We start from the raw sequence: 24,711 nt of genomic DNA, 5'->3' as shown, positions 1-24,711 counted from the left end.
ATATTACGTATGTGCTAATTGTGTAATTTCTGTTCGGTGCATTTTTCCAAGCACTGATAAGATAATATTACATAAATAATCATATGAATTGCACTATCAAATGTTGAGGTTTAATATATACGGTAATAAATTGTTCATCGCCTTAGGTCCGCTTGCCATTATGCTAATTTCAATACTGAATTAAGTTGCGCGTGCGCGAGTCGATTTAGTATGAAAAATGTGTGTTTGTGTTTGCAACTATTTACAGTGGCGCACCCAGGGGGGATTTTGGGGGTTAAAACCCCGCCCCAGGACCCTATTCCGACACTGTTACTCACACATTTTAAGGACTCAAAATCGAGGTAGCCTCATAAAAAAAATTTCGGTGACCAACCAAAACCCCCCCAAGATGCAAATTCTAGGTGCGCTACTGACTATGTATCTTAATTTTAATTAACACGTAGGCATGCGCTCTACCAATTTTGTATTGATAACCTAACAATGAAGTTTGATTTATGATAAGACTAAATAAAACAAACAGGTAAATAATGATGATAAAAAAGAAGCTAAAATTATGCGCAGTATAATGACGCTAGCAATAAAAAAAATCATACCCTTCTTAAAAAAAGCGCATATGGAGAAAAAAAATGGATCGAGAGAAGAAGATTAGGCAAAGGAATACTAAATATGTTGAATGAAAAATTATTAGTAGAAGACCCTTTCATACATAAAAACCTTTTATAAATGAATATTTTGTTTAAAAAATTGTTACGAATAGTTGAGAATAACTACACTTTTAGTTAATATTTTATCATTTTTAATACAAAAAATTAGAACATTTTTAGAATTTTTAGTACGAAATCGGGGCGCGCATCTAATTTGTAGATACAATATTTTTAGTACTAAATTCAGTACTGAATTTAGCATAATGGCAAGCAGACCTTAGAGATAAATTTGTTAAGATATTCTAGTCATGAACATACATGAAATTATCGAAGAATTTGAAAAACAAGCTAAAAGCGTAGTACTTAAAATGAAGTATAGTAACAAAGACAACGAAAAATACACAATATAACATCACTATAAAAGTGACTCGGTAATATCAGTTCCGTGAAACAAAGATATAATGAACATTTAGGAAATAGCAATGGGGAACTAATGATAGCGTTCTACTCCACTTACAAATTGAGAATAAATAATAATAATAATATCAATAGTCCCAGACAGAATGCTTGAAAACGACAACTACAAGCTATACAGATACAGTACTATGCTCACACACCAACCAGTCGGACATAATAGACCGCATACTAGTTAATAAACCTAATGGTAGTTAATATACCTAATAATAATAATCTGTGTGTTAAGTACAACGAAGATATCGCAAGCACAGAGATCTGGAAATACAAATAAGGAGAGAATGGACAGTATACAGACGATACTTATTATTCTCTCTACTACTTGAGTCATTCCGAAGAATCTCCTAGAGAACAGCTGGGCTTTAATGCCTATCTTTACAGAAAGAGTACTACTCTCAACATTCAGATGCGTAAGAAAATTTTTGGATGATACTCCGAGGTACCAAGACACCTAGGTCTCGATAACATGGAAAGGGTCCCACCAGAGCTCAATCCTTTTGATACTAAGTAGGTATCTCGGATGAGTAAATTTTCCCATTAGAGGGAGTGTGGCTTAAATGTGGAATAATAATAACTTAGCAGACTACCGCTACAGAAATAAACTGTTCTCAAGAAAATAGGTACGCTGTTACAAATTGCGAACACTGAAGTCCTACCCAATTATGTCGTAGAAGCCCATACATTTGAATTTTTGAATATGCTGGTTTACTATAATACATTTGAATATTTGCATATTATGCTGATTTACTGTGCAGGAACAGCAACTAGTCTTCCTGTACAGTAAGAATGAATTATAGCGTAGGGAAATTGGACAAATTACGGAATACATTCGAGAAGTGAGAAGTAGAAAAGTAATTAATAGCTGAAGAAATACTGCTGAACACTCTAAAACACTCACAACATGTTCCGAAAAACAGCACAGTTCAACAATATGCCTGGACACATTAAAACTAAAACGCTTCGTTTATTCAGGCCGCCTACAGAGGTATATCAACTGGAAATGTGACAAAACAGTAATTGAGCATTCAGAGAAGGCGTTCTGTGGGAAACTCTACTCCACTATAGAAAATGAAAATAAATCGTATCCAAGTCAAGAAAAAATTCATGAGCTTTGGGGAAATCAACTTTTAACGTCAGCTACTCCACCAATGCTGGATGGCTTCATAATTGGAAATCTCCTGGACCAGACAGAATTCAAAACTTCTGGCTGAGGAAGTTTTGGAGTTTTCATGAGTTTATATCATTATTAATTAATCGTATTATTTCTGTTCCGCTGGAAATACAATCATTCCCTACCGAGAGAATCACTAGCTTAATATTGGAACAGATCGGAAGACTAAAATTCACCTTAAAATACCTGGTGAAAACAATATCGAAACTGAAGAAACGGAGCTTTTTCCAAGGGGACTTGTTCCACTCTAATTCTGTCTAGCGATGAACCTACTCTCTCAGCTATTGAACTCAGGTTTTAGCACCAAAAATATCAATACTAGTTTGACGAAGCTTAATCATCTGTTGTTTATGAATTCTTCTTCTTCCTATGCCGTCCCCATTAACGGAAGTTGGCGACCACATTTTTAAAAGCTTCTCTGTCTTTTGCAACGTGGAATAATTCGTCTACAGTCATGTTTGTCCAGTCTCATTGTATATGAATGATTTGAAATAATGACTTCCACTCAAAACCGTAGATGCTCAGATGCTCAAAACTGTAGAAACTTTCTCGAATGATGCATTTTGGACTAGAAAAAAGCCGTATTCAAAATATAGTCAGAGAAAAGATTCAGACGGGAGGATTCGATATACAAAATGGCGAAAATATTGAGGCCATGGGTGAAAATAATATGTAGGTACTAATATCTCGGAGTAAAGAAAACGCGAAAAAATTTAAAAAAAAAAATGAAAACCGAACTAGCTCCCCAGTTAAGACAGTTAAATCGATCATATCTTAATAGTAAAAATTTGTTTAAGGCAATATGGACGCATGTTCCACGAATAGCTACGCATTTTATATTGGTACTTCATTGGTATTGTAAAGTGGTCTAAAACGGATAAAGAGGGTCTTCAGCAGAAAGTGAGAGCCCTTCTCAAAAGGCACAAAAATATCATCCCTTAAGTGCAGTAGAGACAACAACATCACCGCGACATCTTTTAGATGAGTACAATTCTGCATGGACGACATGTAGATGTCTCTTGATGTTACAAGGATGCAAAAACTTCCTAACCATTCAATAGGTATGTGGATGTGAGAGATGACATTCTGATTTTTGCAGAAAAAATTGAGTGATAACTTCAGTAATAAAAATTGACCTATCCTCCCTGTGGAGTGGGTCGGGAATATTAATAAAAAAATTAAATTATTTAAACATTACTATAGTTGGGCCGCCGAACAGATAGAATTATCACGTGAACGCCATACGCTAGTTCCCAACGACACAAGTTCGATTTACACTAGGTAAATAAGATAGATACAATTACTGCAGTGAATGCGGAAAAACCCATAATATACACATTGAAAACTTAATTCTATTTGTCACTAATAATTGAATTATGATAATTTACAATTTATTATTGATTATGTAGTATGAATAGTGTGACCAACTAGTTCGAAAAATCATATAAAATTGAAATTTCTGTATTTTAATTATCGTCTTCTGAAAAGACGATTAAAAAACTATAACAATTCATGTATACACATGAATCATCTGTATTACAAGGCATGCTGCATACAACGATGTAATGATTGCTGATCAATGTTTTTTTTGTTTTGTCAACCATTTTATGTAAACAAACTTCTTGATTTCGTTCGCGCTATTTAAAATCAATCTCATCGAATGATTCATTTCCAAACCATTACGTGCTTTGAACCAAAATAAAATCTGCTGTTAAATAATCAATAAAATGATGATATTATGGCCCGATTTTCATTAAAAGTCCCGGATTCCAGGTATGGTTTTTTAGCCTTGACCCGAATTTGACTGAAGTAGAATAAACAGATGATTTGTTAATACCTAAAATTATTTTTATTGTTATTAATAACATACCAATACTAACAATTTACCTGTAGGTTCAGCAATGAATTTAATAACACCTTCGCAGCCCTTCTCTGCGTTTAACTCCCTAGATGCTTTTTTTTATGTATTTAAATTTACACATATTTCTTCAACAGTAAATTTTGTTTTTTTGGCCCTTTTTTTTCGAAATAGGCGAAAGAGTATTTCTATCCAAATTTAACACAAACTGATTTTATTTAATACGGTGCGTTGTGTAAACGGCTTCTCCCGTTCGGTTTCAAACGCATGTAAGTCTGCAGACAGCTAATCACAACCCTGCAACCCTCCGGCACTCGCGGCTTTGGGATTCTATCTGTTCGGCGGCCCAACTTTAAAAACATCGCTTTTTTCTAGTTTCCTTGCAACTTTCAAATGATTAATTTTGAAACAAAGTAGTAATGAAATAAAATAGCGATAATTGAATTTCATACAAGATACGACTGGTTAAAATGTTTTAATTTATTACCCTTCCTGCAAAATAGCAATCAATCCTGTTTTTATCCAATGCTTTTCAACCAATTAGATTGCAGCTAGAACCTTCGTAATTCACCCAGAAAATCTATATAATATAATAAAACAGTCCATCAAATTTCATTAAAATCCATTTAATAATAATTGCATAATAATTTTGCATTTTAAAATAAAAAAAATGAAAGTTTTGAAACACCTTGCACAACAAAAACTAAACCATATAGAAGTTTGCCAATTTTTTTCTAATTTAATAAAAGGCTAGAACAACATGTCACACAGAAACGCAGTTTGTCCGGGACAATAACTCCTAGCGCCACCTGTTGCGTTCTGCACATACGATGACCTCAATATAACAATTGGGGTCATCCTGAAGGGGGAGAGAAGATATTTTGTTCAATCTAGAACACGCTGGTTGCCCCCTTTCGGATTGGGTATGTATATTAAAATAAAAGAAATGAAAACAAGTGGACTGTATAAAACTCTATTTTAAAAAGAGGTGAAATAAACCATAAATATACATAACCCAATATACCTACAATTATAAATAAAGAAGAATATAAACTTAAAAGAAGAAGAATATATGTAGTACAAACTTACACACAAAAAGAGAACCATAAACAAAACAAAACTGTCAATTGTATATATACCACGTTATAGATAGAAATAATATACAAAAAATAAAAAATATGAATATATATGTCATATAAAAACAAATTATTAAACTCAATGCAAAAGTATACTCATAATACACATTATGAGTTAATATTAGGTAATAAAATACACAACACTGTGATATATATATACAAAAGAATAGTGAAATTATTATAATATGAAAAATATACAAATCTACATAAAGGTAATGAAATGTTCTCAATCTCAAGTTCAATCGCGATCGCGGCACAAATTCGATAAAGTTCCAAACAAATATCAAATGACAATACCAAATGCACGTACTTTACATATCCAGCAACATAGATTAATTGTGTATTGTTCCTTACCCATTGAAAAGAAAGCAAAAATACCCGGCTATCACAAAAGATGTCTTCACCGACGAATAACAGGAACCACAAAATTTCTAATTTCAACTTTTCTGCATCAAACCGACTTCCTCGGTCAAAGGACCGCTGGCAAGTGTCTTAGGTACTCTTAACAAAAACGCACACACATGTGTGTGGTTTGAGAGATAAAACTCGACCCCGATTGTGTAGATGCATCGCTTATCTCCAATACACATCTGTGTCATTTTGCAGATTGCCCGTCTCGTAACACGTAGTTTTTAACCCAGATGCACCCTTGAACATAGAATCTTGATATACGGGGAGAATCAAAACTACACAGAAGTCTTAATATTTAATAAATGTTTATACATAGTTGCGAAACTGCAACACCACCTAGGAAAGAAATCTGAACTACCAACTGACATTTCAACCTTAATCAAGCCATCATCGTTGTATATTTACGCAGTCCAAAAAAAAATAAAATACTATTTATTAGAAAATATTAAATTTATTCAACTTTTTTCTTACATTTCGTTTGTTTATTTGTTAATTTTTAGTTATTGAACTTGGACATATTACTTAAATCTAAGGCGGTACTAAGTTCGCCAGGTCAGCAAGTCGTATTGTACATACATATAAAAGAGCTTTTCACCTATACAACGCATTTTATAGAATTGAAATCGGACTATTTCGGCGGCATCAGTAATTTTTTTTAATTGTAAACAATATAAAAAACGGCGTTAGAAAAGACTCGGAAAGACGCTTCTTTAAAAAATATATATATACTTTCTATAATGGAAATAAAAATAATTTTTAATTCAATTCTATAAATTAATTCTAATAACACAAAATTGTATTGTTCTGAAATTTATTTTTATTAATGCCTATCATAAAAAAATTATTTAAAATAATTTTAATTAGTTAAAACAAATATTGTTTAAATAATTATACCGCTTTCAAACGAGAATATTTTTTGTATTTAGAGCGTTAAAAGGTACACGTTTGGTAGGTTGTTCTAAAAGATAGGAAAAAATATGTAATTTTATTTTGTTATAAATAAATAAATTGTTGGTAATGTGTTAGGCATGACAGGCCTCATCCGTCCGCTGGAGGGTTAACCTTCATCAGACTGGCCTGGGTCTATTTTGAGCCCAGACCACAATTTTTGGCTGTTACTTTATAGATCTTAATTTTTAATCGGCAGTCTTCCATCTATCTGTAGTTTATACACTGTATTGATAAAAAATTATGCCTACAAGAACATTTAAGGGTTAGTTAGAATTTAAACTTCAATTTTTTAGGCTGAGGTCTCTTAATACCCCGGCCAGCCTTATGTCATATAAAATGAATTCTAATGAAGTTGTAATAATGTGGGAATCCCATAGATTTTACGGATTAATACCGACTATGAGTGTACTATCGTTATATGTAAGGGTTTTACAGGTTTAAATGGGGAATTCTCCGAGCTGCGATAAAATTTAACGAAATAATATAAATATATTGAGTTCCAGGTTCCAGTGTCAGTTGGTTGGTTTCTTGTTGTAGACATGCTCTAGGACTTACAAATGACGGTGATTATAATATCAAGTATCTATATATATAGTTTTTTTCAGGCGAAACTCTAAACATAATTGCCATGGAAACTAACAGGAAGGCTCAAGCGTATTACGATAAATGGAATAGTAAAAACCCAAATAAAACTAAAGTGTATGTTTGCGTTGATTCTGTAGAGATTCAAGCCTATATTGGATTATTGCTTATACCTGGACCTTTTCATGGATCGAAAGAGGCGATCGATATGCTTTGGTGTGACGATATTGCTTACTGTCGTCCTATAATACCAGCTGCTATGTCTAGAGATAGGTTCAAACAAATAACTTCATTTATACGTTTTGACAATTTTGAAACCAGACAAGAACGAAAATAAATCAGTAGATAAACTGGTCTCAATAAGAGATGTATGTGATATTTTTATTTCTAATTCACTTAATCACTTAATTCAGGCGACCATCTGTGTATAGATGAGCAGCTCGTGCCTTTTAGAGGCAAAGCACCATTGCGAACCTGACAAGTACTAATTAAAGATATGGGCCCTTGTGGACTGCACTACTTTTATTGTAAACATGCAAATTTATTTTTGGGTAAGTTTTTGAATTGCCAATAAGAAAACAAGCAAATATTTAAATCTAGTAATTTTTAGGAAAACAAAGGAAAAAGCTCAAGGCCAAAGAGTTGTCCTAGACCTTGATAGACCATTTGGAAGGAGGGTTTGGAATAACAACTGACCATTTTTTTACGAGTTTACAACTTGCGGATAATTTATGGGAGAAGAATATAATTCTATGTGGAATTCTTCGAAAAAATAAAACGTTTATTCCAAGGGAGCTTCTACCAGCATCATATAAAACAGATTATTCAAGTATGTTTGCTTTTAGAAAACATCGAACGTTAGTCTCTTATGTTTCAAAACCAAGAACTGCAGTCATCTTACTTTCAAGTGAGCATGTTGACGACAAAGTGACTGGTGAAGAACACTCCCATAAACCTGAAATTATTCTACATTACAACAAAAAAAAGGAGCCGTCGATACAACCGATAAGTTAGCTAAAGAATATACGGGACAAAGAAAAACAAACCGTTGGCCGATGGCTTATTCTCTCATCTTATTGATGTCACAGGTATGAATTCCTATAAATTCTGGCTACTAAAATATCCTGATTGGAAAAAGCACAATATGAGTAAGCGTAAAATGTATATTTTGGCACTGGGTAAGAAACTTATAAAGGAATATGTTTTCAGACGTTATAACAATAAACACATCGAAAAGAATAAAAAACGTCATATGGCAGATGTATTCCAAGAACTTTTGAATATTACTGAGCCCAGAGTAGAACAAACAAAAAATACAAGGGTGTTGTAGAGACAAAGACAGAAAAACTAGTAAAATATGTGTAAAATGTAACAATTTTGCATGTCTAGAACACGCAAAATCAGAGATAGTTTGTGTACATTGTACAAATAGTATGTAGTTTTTATTTAGTGTATTAGCGTCAGCAGTAGAATGTATTTTGTAGTAATGTGTATGCTTTAGTCTAATAAATGTTCAATACTACAAAAATAATGTGTTACTGGTACAGTTTTTTTTTCGTATAAGCATAGTTCACCCATTTAAGAACGGGGTCCGTTCAGACTTCAGACCCCGGCCCGTCTTTTGTGTAATATTTTGAGGCCCGTCCGATAAAGGTTAAAGAAGTGTCTTTCCGAGTCTTTTCCAACGCCGTTTTCTGAATTTAATCTAATCTAATATTTACCTATTTGTGTATAAGCCAAAAAATTGTTTCAAATTTTAAAAAATTCCTGATGTCGCCCAAATAGTCCGATTTCAATTCTATAAAATGCATTTAATAGGTGAAGTGCTTTTTTATATACAAAAATTGACAAACATATATGGTATAGGTTTTGTTGTGCAAGATTTTAAAGAATTAATTTTTTTTAATTTACATTGCAAAATTATTATGCGAAATAATTTGGTGGACAGTTTTATTATATTATAAAGATTTTTTAAGCGAATTACAAAAGTCCTAAGTGCAATTTAGTCGGTTGAAAAACATTGAATAAAAATTTAATCAGTCGTATCTTACAGGAAATTAATTCAATTATAACTATTTTATTTTTGTATGATTCTGTTCCAAATTAAAGTGTTTTAAAGTTATAAGCAAGGAAATTAGAAAAAAATATATTTTAATAATTTTTAAATATTTTAATTTTTTTATTAATATTCCCGACTTATTTGAGAGGGAGGATAAGCCAATTATTATTATTGAAGTTATCACAGAACTTTTTCTGCAAAAATCAGAATGCCACCTTTCACATCCAGCTCAAAACAGATCCGCCCTGGTCTAAATTTGAAAATCAAAAGTTTCCCTGGCCTGAAATGACACAGTGCTAATCGAACAAAGTAGCAAGCAACACACTAATTTTTTATACAAATCATAAAAACCCGCCTATTCATCTAAAAGTTTCCATTAAAAAATATAAAATCGGGATAACTAAATATTTTATAAATAATTAATTATTTATATTATTAATTACTATATATGGACGGTGTTATGCATCACTAGACCAAGAGCCATTTTCTCAAATTGTAGATTATGGCGCTTTTGGTGGGAAATAGCATAAACTATCTACAGAATAAATCCCATTAATCTGTTAGTAACGGTTAAACAGGTATATTTAAAAAGGCCAAGTGCCTTTCTTCTTATTCTAGATTTTGAATTTTGCATAATAGACCAAGCGACTAATTTTCTGTATTAGTTTTGCATCAGTAGACCAAGCGCCTCTTGCGAGCGTTTTAATGATTGTAAATGGAATATTTATCAACATACGTACATGAACGTTGTTGACAATAACTTGTTGAGGCGTTTAGGTTAAGAAGTAGTGGCAGTTATTGCTTAAATTTTTCTACAGAAGATGCACAAGAAGAATCACTACAGATGCCTTCAACTTCTAAAGGAGAAACAAGAAGTAACATTATTCCTCAGCAGGAACAAATAAAAGAGAAAATAGCATTAAACAGTGAAGTCATAAAAAGCTACTCGCTCATGGGAAGACCAAAAAATAGGGGGAAAACGAAATACTTAAATCAAAGTCGCGAATCAAGAAAAAAAAGTTGTATTCAAAACAAGAGTTACTTCACACAGGGAAATGTAGGTAAAGAATGAAAACAGTTCAGTATGTATCTTTGTAAGTGTAAGTGTTTGGACAAGATGGCGTGGATAATGTCAAAAAAGAATTTGATAAGTTTTACAATGTTGAATCTCATGATGCTCAGAGAGCTGTAATTTGTTCAAATATTTCCGAAGTCCCAATAAAGCGTAAAAGAACAAAAACCAGTAACAAAAGGATATACACAATATCCGCTGTGACATTGTGTAAACCTTTCTTTTTACAGACATTGAGAATATCAAGTTGCAAAGTCAATGCAGCATTGAAAGCTAAGAAACGTCCAATGGGTGTTCGACATTGTCGTGGTCAAAGTGGAGGTCATAATAAAATTAACAATAATCGTGTACAAAAAATAATTTAGCACATAACGAAATTCCCTAAGTACATTACAGAAGAGCTAATACAGAAAGAGAATACCTAACAGAAGACACAGCATTAAGTAAAATGTATGAATTGTATATTGAAGAAGCAGACAATGATCCTGTTAAATTTTCGTTTTACAAAAAAATATTTTTAACACGATTTAATCTTTAAAGAAAAAAGTTGAAAAAAGATACTTGTAGTAGATGGGCTTGTTTCGAATTAGAAATTAAAAATTTCGCAGATAACGAAAAATTAAGCAAGTTAAAGGAAGAAAAAAATGTGCACTTAGAAGAAGCTGAAAATGCACAATCTAGAAGAAAGCTAGACATGAAGATGAGCAACGATCAACCAGAAATGGTAACCTTTTGTTTTCATTTAGAAAAAACTCTTCCCCTTCCGAGAATTCCAACAAATATCGTATATTATAAGCGCCAATTATGTATTTACAACCTTGGTATCCATAGCGGCAATGATAACAAAGGTCATTGTTATGTTTGGATAGAAGGTGGAGCTGGTCGAGCAGCCCAGGAAGTAGGCAGTTGTCTTAAGAAACACATTGAAAAAAATGATACTTCTGCAAAACATGTAATTGTGTGGTCAGACTCTTGTGACGGCCAAAACCGCAACATCAAAATAGTTTTGATTCTAAAAACGATTTTGGAAACTCATCCTACCATTGAAAAAATTACATTACACTATCTCTTTCCTGGTCATAGTTTTTTACCCAATGATAGTGATTTTGGAGATATTGAACGTTTATATACCGTTGATGATTACCTAAACGTGATGAAGAAATCTCATAAAAAAACCCACTAGTAGTTCACAGAATGAAAAAAGAAGAATTCGTTGGAACAAAGAAGTTGGAAACTATGATTACAAACCGTAAATCAGGCATAGAAAACAGTAAGGTAAGCTGTCTTAAAACACGAGAAATTGAAATAAGAAAGGATAAACCAATGAGTATTTTTATGAAAAGTATGTATTTAACACTAGTGAAGTTGAAGTAGATCTTCACAAGAAACTTCAAAAAGGTCGGTCCCTTGCAATGCAATCCCTAAGTAACCACTTGATTCCTCTTTAGCCTACAGGCAAGCCACTTTCTCTGCCAAGCTTAACGACTTAAGATCTTCAATGCACCTAATACCAAATGATGCAAAACCTCTGTATCGCTCCCTTTTTAGTAACAATACAGTAGAAGATGGCATTGACTTATTTGATGGAGACTTAGACTTTGGCATACAAGATGAGTAATGTTTATTTACTATTTTCAAAATATTCAGAAAACTGTACCTACTGTTAACACTGAGTTCAAGTTTTCTTTTCTATTTTTGATTAGTTTCTTAAGTAATATAAAACATTCAAAACAATGACTTTTATTGTCATACCCAAAAATAAAAAATAGCTTGTGGCCTACTAATCATTCACTAAAAGTGATATTTAAGTTATGCATCACTAGACCAAACGACCTCCATGTCGCTTGGCCTATTGATGTATAACACAATTACACAATGTGGCGAAAATTGTAAGTCGACCAAAAGCCTTTTTATTTATTTTTTTTTTTTCGTTTTTCTTCAACATTAGCAAGTTACTATTTCGCACTTAGAGAAAACATAAAAAACTGTCTTCGAAAACAAAAAATTACGACTATTGTAACATATGCTGAATTTTAATAGAGTGAAAACTTTGAAGTCAAATATCTCAAAATCAATTTTTGGCGCTATCATAATGCTGTTTTACATAAAATATTTTATTCATTCAAAATAAAGTCTGGTTTGGAGTTCGGACATTTTCTGGTTTAAGATTAGTTATATGTAATTTGATTTACGATTAAATATTTAAATTTAAAACAAAGATAATCTCAATCAGTTTTATGTAAAATTGAAAATGGAAATGTTAGTAGGTATTTAATTTCATCATTTTTATGGTATTATTCGGATAAAAAAGGATAATACTACGTATAGATATAAAAACGTTAATCATGCCTATAAGAATATTTATTAAAAGTTTTACTTACCCTTATGTAGTCTCAGATGAGCGGAGAAATCATCAACATTCGAGAAATTAGTTGAGCACTGAGGGCATTTATAGGGCTTGTCATTGTTCTCGTGTTCCTTTCTATGCTTGAGTAGTTTGTAATAAGAAGGTACTACCATCATACATATCTTGCACTTGAAAATCGGTTTGTACTGCATCATTCTGCTGGCGGAGTATTTGAATTTGTATTCTGCATATTCTTCAGGGATCCATTCGGCACGACTTTCGGTGTCGCTGTCTTCATCGTCGCCCCTATCTCTTCTAGGGCTTGGTGCTGTAACGTTAACATCGGGAGTAATAGGCCTTTGGAATATCGACTCTTCCGTCTTAAAATTATTGTCTTCCGACAAGTTTTTTGTAGGTAACTCTTTTTTCATCCATACCTTACTGAACATTTCTATAATTGTCGGCTGTTTCAAGGGGGATTTCTTTTCTTGCGGAGAATCAGATTCTGCAGGCTTTACAGCAGAAGTACTCGGCTTAAACATTTCGAGACTGTCAGATCTACGTTCACTGCGAGGAGAGGACAACGCTTGTCGAGGGGTTATAGGTCTCGGTGGAGTATCTGGCACACAAGGAGTTTCTATGACCGACCAAAGCTTTTTAGGTTTGCCGTGATCGTCGATGTACGGTACCAGCAATTTGCGGCGCTTCGAAACCAATTCTTGACGGGGCATTTCGTTAACTTCTGGACTGCTGTATTCTTTTTCAGCATTTACTGGATTTTCTTTTTCGATACTTACAAACTTATCCTTGGGTATTTCTTCTTCTTCGTCGGGATATACCAGAATCTCAGAGTATAAGCGATCTTGTTTTAAAATTTTGATCTTAGAAGAGTGCCCCTGAGAATCTGACGGTTTTTGTTCTATAAGACTTACAGATGATTCAGGGATTTCAATTACCTCATTTTCTGTTACAGAAGTAGCAGGACCTGGCTTCTTACTACTTCCATGTGTTAAACTTTTTTGTGAATTACTTGTCGCATGTGAATTAATTGGTGTAGAAGATTTTAGTTCTACTTTTGACGTTTTCTTGTGTCTACTTTCGGAAAGCGGCGTGTCCAAATCGTTCAATTTCGTGACACTTTTGTGCCTTAAAGGCGTAACTTCCGGTTCAGACTCATCGAAATCAAAGACAGTAATATCATTTTTCTTAAAGTCGATATTTTCGTCTTCTTTATCATCACCAGCGGCCATAGCTGCCATGTGTCTACTTACAAGTGTACTTCTATAACTTCTTCGCTTCCTGTCGACTGACTCTGGTTTCTTGCGTTTATTTGTTTTATTCGTCTGATTTGTAACATCCGACTGAAAACTAGTCTCATCTTTTATCATAATGTCATCTTCTTGCGTCGTCACGACTAATACCTCTTCATTCTTACGATCATTTTTCTCCTCTTCTAATTGTTCCATTTCTTTCTTAGGGGGGTGATTCTCTTTCGATTCAGATCCGCCCGATGTGTTCTCGTCATTTTTGGCGTTCCGCAATTTTTGTTTCAAAGCTGCTTTCGTCTGCATCATTTTCTTCTTAGCAGCTAAAAAGGCTTCCCTCTTAATCCTTTCAGGTTTTGTATTTTTTTTCTTTTGTGTCTTGAGTGTAATTTTCTTTTGTTTGATTTTCTTCCTTATAATTTTCGATTCCTCTTTAAAGAGTGTGTTTCGAATTTCTTGTATGATTCTTTCGATAATATCGTTGTTGTCCCAGTTTACAGATCTCTTTTTATTGAAGGAAGATGATTTTTTTGTTCTGGAAGGTCTTTTAAGAATGTTTTTATTTTTTGAATTCTGTAACTTTTTCGTGATTTGTTTTAGTACTTTTTGTTTTGATTTGTTGGACATTTTTTTTAACTTCGACTTGTCAATGACGTCAGTCTTTACAATTTTCTTTTTGGTAGCTTCTTTATTTCCCGCAATGGTTTTGGATAACTTTGTCTTATTTTTAATAATATTTTTACTCTTTTCCGAAACACCTTTCTTCTTTTTGGCAATTTTGTGTTCTTTGGCTAGTCTTGATTTTTTAGTACCTTCTTTAACTTCATTAATACTATCAATCTCATTTACATTTTGAGATCTCAGTACTCTAGTTTTACTTTCCTTTGTGTCTTCAATATGATTTGAAGTGATTTCAGAAGCATCAGAATGTTGTTTGGGTCTAGGTTCACTATGTATTAAAGCTACCACCTTCTCCACGATAGGTTGGGCGATATTTACTGTCCTTTCCTTTTCAGTTTGATTTACACTTGACCGTAAAGTTTTCAATGGAGTGTTGATCTGCTTTTTGTTTCTCTTTTCAGGTACAATCATTATGATATCCAGATCTTCTTGTGTTTTCTGTAAAGGCTTCTTTTTATTGACAGTATTTTTATCTGTGGTCTTTTCACTTACTTTCAAATCGATCTGTAAATTGTTGATTTCCATTCCTGACATTTTTGGTTTTTTTGTTTTTTGTTCTTGATCTGCTTCTGCTAAATCCAATTTTAATTCAGTAGGTAGCTTACTTGGACGGCCTCTTTTTTTCTTTACTTCTGCACAGATAACAGTAGTCTGATCCTTATTTGATTTGTTAGTATTTGTTATTAAATTATCCAATTTGTTTTTCTCCTTATCTAAAAATTCTGTAGATTGTGACACTTCATTTTTATCATTAGTTATTCCTTGGCATGATTGGACTTCCAAAACAGTTGTTTGATCTAGGCTGTCTCCTACCTTTACTTTCTTAGGTCGACCAGGCTTTCTCTTGATTTTCTCATTTTCGATACTCTCTACAATTATATTTTCAGCATTTGCATGCTTTGTATTTTTAATGTTAGATATTTCTAGTGTTTGTATTTGAATATCTGAATTTTTAGTATCATTCAAAATATCTTCTGTCTGATCTTGCTTTTTCACTAATACCGAAATTTTGGTAGAATTTTTGTTATTAACAATTTTTTGTACATTTGTAAATTCTACTTGTGTGTTATCTAACGTAATTTCGGTTTGTTTTTTTGGTCTGCCACGTTTTTTCTTAACTATATCAATTTCAGAAGAATTCATAATTTTATTTTCATCCCCAAATGCTTCGACTTGTGTGTTGTCTAATACTGAAATTTCAATAGGTTGGTTTGTTGAGTTATATGTCTTATTCAATTCTTCTCTATTTTCGTTGTCAGTGATTTCTTCTTTTAGTAATATTTCTGTAACTAGAGTTTTGGTCAAAGCATTATCTAGTGATATATTTTTTGGTCCACTTCTTGGTTTCTTTGTATTATCTGTTTCCTTTAACTGAGTTTCTGTATGTTCTTCATTAGAATTCTCTTTATCTATAATAATATCTAGTTGCTGTTTCTTTGGCCTACCTCTTTTCTTTTTGATACTATCTCTTTCATTTGTTTGTTGGGATTTAGTTTCATAATCACTGTTCTCTTCTTTTTCTACCAAAGAAACTTGTGTTTCATCTAAAGTCACATCTTGAAGTAGTTTCTTTGACTTACCTCGCATTTTCTTTAAACAATCTTCATTTAGCTGAGGCTTTTCATTTAAATCACTGATAATTTCTTCCTTTATTTGTTTCATTGCTACTTTTTGTTTTTTGCTTTCTGCAGACATAGAGTCATTGGGGCTTTTTTCTCCAGTTGCTGCAATTAACTGTTCTTTTTCTAAAACAGCTTCTCCTTGCTGCTTTTTGGGTCTACCAACTTTTCTTTTTACTTCACCAGTTTTTTCTAATACTGCATTATCAGCTTTATCAAGAGGAACTTCTTCTGTACTCGTTTGTCTGCTTTCTGCGGAGTTAGGTATCTGACCATACATAGTGTCATTCAGGCCTTTTTCTCCAGTTGCTGCAATTAACTGTTCTTTTTCTAAAACAGCTTCTCCTTGCTGCTTTTTGGGTCTGCCAACTTTTCTTTTTACTTCACCAGTTTTTTCTAATACTGCATTATCAGCTTTATCAAGAGTAACTTCTTCTGTACTCACTTGTCTGTTTTCTGCGGAGTTAGGTATCTGACCATACATAGTGTCATTGAGGCCATTTTCTCCAGTTGCTGCAATTAACTGTTCTTTTTCTAAAACAGCTTCTCCTTGCTGCTTTTTGGGTCTACCAACTTTTCTTTTTACTTCACCAGTTTTTTCTAATACTGCATTATCAGCTTTATCAAGAGTAACTTCTTCTGTACTCACTTGTAATTTGATGCCTGAAGTTAGTGTTTTATCTAATTTTATTTCTGCGGGATATATCCTTGGCCTGCCTCTTTTCCTTTTCATCTCTATATTATGCTTTTTATTCTGTAATTTTATACTAGTTCTTTTAATATTTGCTGCAATCTTTGAACCAACAGTTTTCTTTATGGAGAGTAGCTTCTGTTTTTTAATGTGCTTATTTTTTATATCATTTCCTGTAACTCCATTTTCATCAACTGGATTATCTTCACTTTCATTGGTGCTTACTTTTGATTCAGTAGAAGGACCTGTTGGTTTTATTACTTCTGAATCATCAAACTCTTTTTGGCTGGCCTTAAATGTTTCCTCTGGTGCTTTTGATTTTGAAATACTTCGTCTAGAGTTCAATATAATATTTGATTGGGAAATAATTTTTAGATCTGCAGTTGGAGCAACTTTAGCTGGCTTTTTAATTGAGCGTAGTAGATTTCTGGTTAATTTCTTCTTATATATTTTCAAATTCATTTTCTGTTTCATTTTGTCTTTCTTTTGTAAAGTAACCAGACTGGATTTTTTATGTTTTGTTTTGGTTTGAAGTTTAGAACCACTTTTGCTGGAAGAAATAGCAAAATGTGCCTTTGTCTGATCCAAATCTTCTGATTGCTCTTGAGAAATGTTTAAAGTAGATGGTCTTGTATTAGGAATATTTCTATTAGAAACTATTGCTTCTATTTTCTTCTCAGATTTTGAAGGATCACTTTTTGGAACATTTGTTTTCTGAGTTTTTACCTCTGAAGAAAAATCTTTTGTTTTTAAGTTCTGATTTTTAGTATCTAAAACTATATTTGATTGAACATCAGACATTATTTTAATGTTGGTATCTTTTTGAGGAGTTTCTAATGTTTTTATAATAGTCTGAGAACTATCAGATGTGCCAGAAATAGCTTTAGGAGGAGTTCTAGCAGAATAAACAATAAGACTTGATTGACTAGTTATTTGAGAATCAGCAGTTTGTTTTTTCTTCAATTTTAGTGATTGTTTTTTTGTTAAAAGATTTGTGGGCTTCAATAACTGTTTCTTAGAGGCTAACTTTTTAAATGTCTGTACAATTTTCTTTACTATTGGTTTTTTAGATGTAGATGTACCGTCAGATTTTGAGACTTCTTTATTTATGAAATCAGCAGAGTCTATAACTTCTGTGGTAATTGTTTTAAATGTAATTGACTTGGATGGTTTCTTTATTGACTTTTTGGTTATCACTTTTTTTTGTCTGCTTGGTGAATTAGTTTTGCATTTAAGTATGTTTCTTCCATATTTTTTAATAGTCTTTTTAGTATTGTCCTCTGATTCTAAGATTAATTTAGATTTCACACCTGTGTTAGGTTCCTGTTGAATGTTTTTATCAGAAGCTATAGATTTCTTATCAATTAAGGCTTCTTGTGCTCCTACTGCCTTAACTTTTGATTCTACCACCTGATTAGATGAATTTTTGGACTCCATAGAAAATGTACTTGATCTTAATATTTTTGGATCAGATTGTTCTGTTGATTTTGATATAGGACTATCAATTTGTTTCTGAAATTCTGTCTTCTGTTGCACAGTACCAATATCTAATGTATCTTTGGTTTTATCTTTTGATGATATCATTTTTGTTTTTTCAAGTTTATTGGAATCGTTTCTGACAGTTTTGTCAATTATTTTCAATTTATCCATATCTGCTTTGAATTTATTTAACTCTAGATTTTCGGTTTTAGTATTCTTATCAACTGTATCATCAGACCTTAATTGTCGACGTTCTTGTAAAGATACACCTGTTTGTGGGGTCGCATCATTTGAATAAAAACGACCAACAGCAACAGTAGCTAAAGCAGTTGTGTTTTCATATGTAGGCTGTGATTCTAGTTTTGTAGAAATAGAAATGTCAGTGACAATATGTTTTGTTGGACTTTTTGTAACTTCTTCAAGGCTAGTTATATTTTGATTTTGAATGTCATTTATGATTTTCATCTCAGTTATCTTTTTTTGAGGTAATTCCACTTTTGACTGTCTTGACATTGGCTGTACAACTGCAATGTTCTTCGTTTTGGTAGCAGTTGGTGTTACATCTACTTTACAATGTCTGTCAACATCAATACTTTCTAAGTTACATTCTTTGTTTTCAGATTTCATTGGTGAAGGGACTGTATTCTCAACAGTATCATTTCCTGTTTTAGGAGAATGCTTCTTAGACTTTCCATTATTTTTATTAAGTTCCTCAATATCAACAGGTTTTGAATTATTTGCTTTTTTATGTGGTGAATCTGACCTTAGTTGTCTAACATGAGATTGTTCTTGAACAGTATTTTTAAGTTCTTGTTTTTTAATTGGTGTTGTCTTAGTATTACTTTGGAACTCAATATCGATAATTTCTATATTGTCTGTAATTGTTGAAGTTTTTGGTATGTTTTTCTTAGACTTTTCTATAGTGGACTCATTACCTTTATTTTGAGAATCATCAGATCTTAACTGTCTCTGATTTTGTAAATCATTTGATGTATTGTCAATATTTTTACTTTTTCCAATATTTTGAGAAAAAATGTCAGTTAAATTAGTTGAATCAGAATCTTCAATGGTTATAATATTTGATGCATTTTGTACTTGAGATCCCAACATTTTACTAGGTGTTGGTAATGATTTCTCATTCTTTTTACCAGTATCTCTGCCTCCTATATTTTTTTCTGTAACTTTCTGGACAGGGTTTCTACAATGTTCCTCCTGTTGTGGTGATTTTTCTATAAGTTGTTCCGTAGGTTTAACACTGATTCTTCCTATAGATGCACTTGGAACATACTTTTCATTTTTTGCTTGAGATGTTTTTTGAATGCCTATCTCAATTGCTTTTATAGATTTTTTAGTAGATTCTGTTTTGTTATCCTTTGGTTGATTTATATCAGATCTCAATAATCTTGGGAAAAAGAGATTTCTTGTGACATTTTTGGTATACATTTTTTGTGATTTCTCTTTGTTTCTTATATCTTCAATAGCATTTTGATCAGCAGTTTTTTCTGTTGATTTTTTCAATTTCAAGATTAATGGTTCAACTTTTGGTGGAGAACTCTCTATTAATACAATATCATCCTGAGAGTTAGTAACAACATCTGCAAAAAACCTTATATTTTCGGTAGATTTGACTACCTCATAAATAATGTTTTCTGTACTGTTTTTCAACTTTGGATCTTTTCTTTGTTTTACTGGTAATTTGTCTAACTTGTTTTCTGGTTTTTGTATTTTTGTTGTAGAATTTTTTGCAACAGTCTTCGTTTCAGAAAAAGAACCTTTCTTTTGACCAAGTTCTGATCTTAATAATCTAGGAGTGTTGAAAAATATAGAAGGAATTGCTGAAGGCATTAGTGTACGTCGTTTTTTTGGCTTCTCTACATTGATTTTTGGAGCCATTTTTTCTTTATCACTTGACTCACCATCATCTAAATTTATAATAGTTTCAGGTATAGCAGTAATCTTTTGTTGAGTATTCCTCTGCTCGTTTCTGTTTAATCTAGGTGATGATCTAACACATTTAACATCATCTACAACAATTAATTCTTTGCTAGCAGAAGATATATCAGAATTATCATCAGTAATAAGTATAACATCATTATCAATTTTTTGTGTACTAGTATCCAAAACAAAATTGGGCATTGGTCCACTATTTAGCAACACCTCACAGTCCTCAGTGGCATTGTCTTCAGTAAGTAAAAATATATCTTGAGTTAATTTAGAATTAAGACTGCTATTAGGATGATAACCATTATCAGAAAACGTACTAACAGAAGAAATTTTTGATATATCTCTCCTGTTAATACCTTTCTTTTGCTTTTTGGAAGACAGATGGATATCTGTATTAGATTTATCAGAAAATAATGTTTGTTTATTAACCTCACTACTACAACTGGGACGATTAAAACTATCATCCAATTGTTGCTTGAGCTTATCAAATAAATTCTGAACAGGATTAAAAGTTGGTACATTTGTTATAGGGTTTAAAGTTATTGTTCTGTTTGTAAGTACTGATTCAGAAGTTATTTTTGTTAGAGATTCTGGTAAAATCCTAACTGACTCCTGAGAGTCTTTGGAAGTAGTATCTTTATTATTCATACTGAACTTTAATTTAATAGCAGCTTTCTTTAAAGGTTCTTTTTTAACGGAAGCTCTAATTTTATCTGTGTTTTTTTTACCTATTCTACCACTTATGACCTTATTTATATCTTTTTTTCTGGATACGTTTTTGTTAACCTCCTTAGTATTATTATTGTTTTTAGGCTTTTTAGATTTATTTTCTACTACTAAACAAGGCACGTTATTGCTAGAAAATACAGAAGGCACTGGTTTCAGCCTTAAAACCCCCAAGAACACACATTGAGTTATCTGATTGTCCTCAAAATGAAGATCATTCTCTTTAAGATTATTTATAAAACTTTTAATATTAGTATTTGATTTACCTTGCCTTTGACATTGCTGTGGCCTTTTCTTCATTTTATTCCGTGGAAAATGATTGTGGCATTAATGGATAGCACCAAGCCCTGAACTCTAAAACTTTCGCGGAGTTTTTCATAGAGATTTTGGGCAGGGAAAACATGAATTAATATTTACACAAACACTTACAAACTAAAAATAAGAAAAACAGTAAATTCGCGATATTCAACAAGCACACATGCGTCTTTTAAACAATTAAATCGAAAACACTTGTTGCGCTTCCACCATAACTGATGACATAAAGGAAAATAAAATTTTGGTGGAGGAGACAGGGGGCGCCACCAGAAGGAAACATGGCGGTACCATTTTAGTCAGAAATAAAATAATTAAAAGTCTTCGTAAACAGTTAAGTTGTTATTGAACTTATACTACTATTTTATTAATATGTGTTTTACACTCACTTTAATCTTTTTTATGGTTACCGTACATTTCTTTTAAGAAAAATCTAATTTTACTGGGTGGATTTTATTGATGACGTCATGTTTGAAATGAATAATATTAAAAATTGGCTGTGATAAAGTGTTGTGTTTTAGGATTTATTAAAGTTTACTTTTTACAGAAATAAATCGGCAATATTATAATCTATATACAAATTTATATATGGTTAGGAATAGCGTAATTTAAGACTGAAAGTAAATATAAATTTGTGATACAAATTTGGGTGGATGTAAACATGGCCTTGAATTAATGAGCGCATTCGCCAGTTTATGTACCTACATTATATTTTTTAATAAGCAACTTTCCCTTCTGGAAAATTTCAAATTAATTAATATTAAACTGTATATTATGATCGAGATCGTATTTAAACAAACAAAAATAATATAATGACTTTCAAACAAAAAATAATAAAACAAAAGATCAAAGTTGCTAAAAAACAGTGTATGAAAAGAGAGTGTGAAGAAGAAAATGTGTCCCGAACACCAGAAATAATACGCGCTTTTGAAATTAGCAAAAACAGAACAGCAGATGGGAAATCCCAGAGGACTGGTTAAAATCCATCTTCATACCTATATCTAAAAAATAAAAACCGAGAAACTGAGCTTATTAGCCTAATTATAGACTAATTATTAGTCATATGTTACACATCTTTTAAACCTTTTTACGATTAATACAAAGCCGAATTAGACGTAAATGTGAACGTCAGGAACTCTTTGGAACACGTGAAATACAATTAAATATAAACCTGCTCTTGCAGAAATACGAAGCGATGAAACGGATATCTGGATTATAAAGAACTTGTGTTGGAATTAGACAAAGAGCACGTGTACGACTAGGACACTACAACAGACGCCATTGATATACAACGTGAATTTGATAGGGATATATACTATCACCCTTGCTATTCGATCTATATTCTGCTTCAGTAGCTAAAGCTTATTTTACTTAGTCGAATAACGCACGTCATGTTACAAGTAAATAGAGCACAAACAGAAAACTTCGAAAGATTAAATTCTTGGAAAGCATTACATTATTACGAAAGATCTGGACCTGACTAGATAAAACTTTTATGCGATTATAATCTAAACTTTAAACTAATACAACAAATGACATACTACGTGTGATCAGTCTTATATTCACACATGTCCAGCCCATCTAAGCCTACCCATTTTTATGAAAGATATTACATCTCCACCATTAACTATTTTTTTTATATTTCTCATACAATTCGAAATTATATTTCCTTCTCCAAATACCATTCTCACAGATTGCGCATATTATTCTGCGTGGTATCTTCCTTTCGAAGACGAGCTTTGCTTTGGAGGACGAAGATTTGCTTTGGAGATGGTCCATGTTTCTGACCCATATGTCAGCACTAGTAGGAAGAAAGTTTTTTAGCTGATTATTTAGTCCAAAATAACATTTATTCACTATCATTATCTTTTGTTTTACTTTTTCATATGTGCCATTATCGCTTGTTATGAGAGAACCCAGATAGGTAAACTTATTTACTAATTCAAAATTATAGTGGTTTATGCTAAAGTTTTGTTCGGCGTTTCTATCTGTATCTCTGTTATTTAACATCGACCCCAATATTCTGGTTTTTCTCTCGTTTATTTTAAGGCCCATATCTTGTGGGCCATCAAGTAGTTGGAAACCATCTCTTTGTCCCCGTATGGTGAGTGCGATCAAATTCAAATAGTCAGCGTAAGCCATAATCTGCGTTGACTTATTAAATATTGTTCCCCTGTTTTTTAACTCGGCATCTCTTAAAGTCTTATCTAATGCTATATTAAAGAGAAGACACGCCAGCGCATCTCCCTGCCGCAACCCTGCATATGTTTCTAAGGCTTGTGGTTGTGACAGATCGCCTTATATTTTCACTCTACAGATCAAGTTACTAATAGTTGTTTTTACAAGTCTTATTAATTTATGGGAAATGTTAAGTTCATTCATGGCTTTATATAATTTATAAAACATAATCTGGTTTTCCAAGGTCCGGTTTTTTTCTCGATGCACGCGTTTTTCCTCCTTCCTGAGTTCTTTGTACGTTTGCTCCTTATCTCATGTTCTTTGTTGCATAAGTTTACTTGAGTACAGGGCGTAAGCTCCCTTTTTGGAGCTGGGAATTTGTACGTTCCCTTAAAAAATGTAATCCCTTATTATCGACCTGGTGTCTTAATAATTATAATGTTCGTTACTCAAATTATGTAATTTAAGGGTCATCTGACTTCATTATGTGGTTAGTTCCAATTACTTTATAGACGTTTTTCACTGATGATGATCTGATAGGATCGAAAACGTTGTGAAAATTTATAAATCCATTTTGGATAAATTAAAAATTTTAATAAAAATTTTATACCATTTTACAAAGGAAGTTTTTACTTCATTGTAAATTTTTTTAAACCATGGTATACAGGCAACCACTGAAAATTGTTGATAATGATCATAACTGCAAGGTGGTTAAGGAATTTAAATATCTAGGAAAAACAATCACCATTGACAACAAAGTAGAAAGAGAAGTTGAAACGGGAATACTGACAGGAAATAGATCTTTATTTGCAATGCAACACCTAATGAAGCCAAATCTTCCCTCACAAGGTGCAAAAATCCAGATATACAAAATCATAAGACGTACAGAAGCAAAAAATGGACGCTAACAAACAAAAAAGAAGTAAATAAATTTGGTGTGGGAACGTAAAATCGTTAGCGTAATATAGGCGGGTGACTTTTGTTGAAAAATGTCGATTTCATACCCACAAGCTAAAACTTGTTTTAATTGATAGGTTGTGCTGCCAATATGCTATGTTTAAAAGTTTATCGAAATTTTTAATATGGCAGTCTATTTATTTCGAACAACTTT

General features: G+C 32.4%; 1 protein-coding gene across 1 annotated transcript in view; it reads right to left on the bottom strand.

The window, feature by feature from the left end:
• The window catches only part of LOC140437136 (uncharacterized), a 76,490-nt gene extending 54,748 nt beyond the window's left edge, over positions 1–21,742 (bottom strand). The window contains exon 1 of the mRNA XM_072526470.1: positions 12,740–21,742. Within this exon, the coding sequence (XP_072382571.1) occupies positions 12,740–21,410 (8,671 nt within the window). The 5' untranslated portion in view covers positions 21,411–21,742. The remainder of the gene's footprint in view (positions 1–12,739) is intronic.
• Between the last annotated feature and the right edge of the window lie 2,969 nt (positions 21,743–24,711).

Source organism: Diabrotica undecimpunctata, chromosome 3, assembly GCF_040954645.1.
Source record: "Diabrotica undecimpunctata isolate CICGRU chromosome 3, icDiaUnde3, whole genome shotgun sequence".
NCBI lineage: Eukaryota > Metazoa > Arthropoda > Insecta > Coleoptera > Chrysomelidae > Diabrotica > Diabrotica undecimpunctata.
Note: the sequence above shows the minus strand (reverse complement) of the source record. Positions and strands in the feature narration are given on the sequence as shown.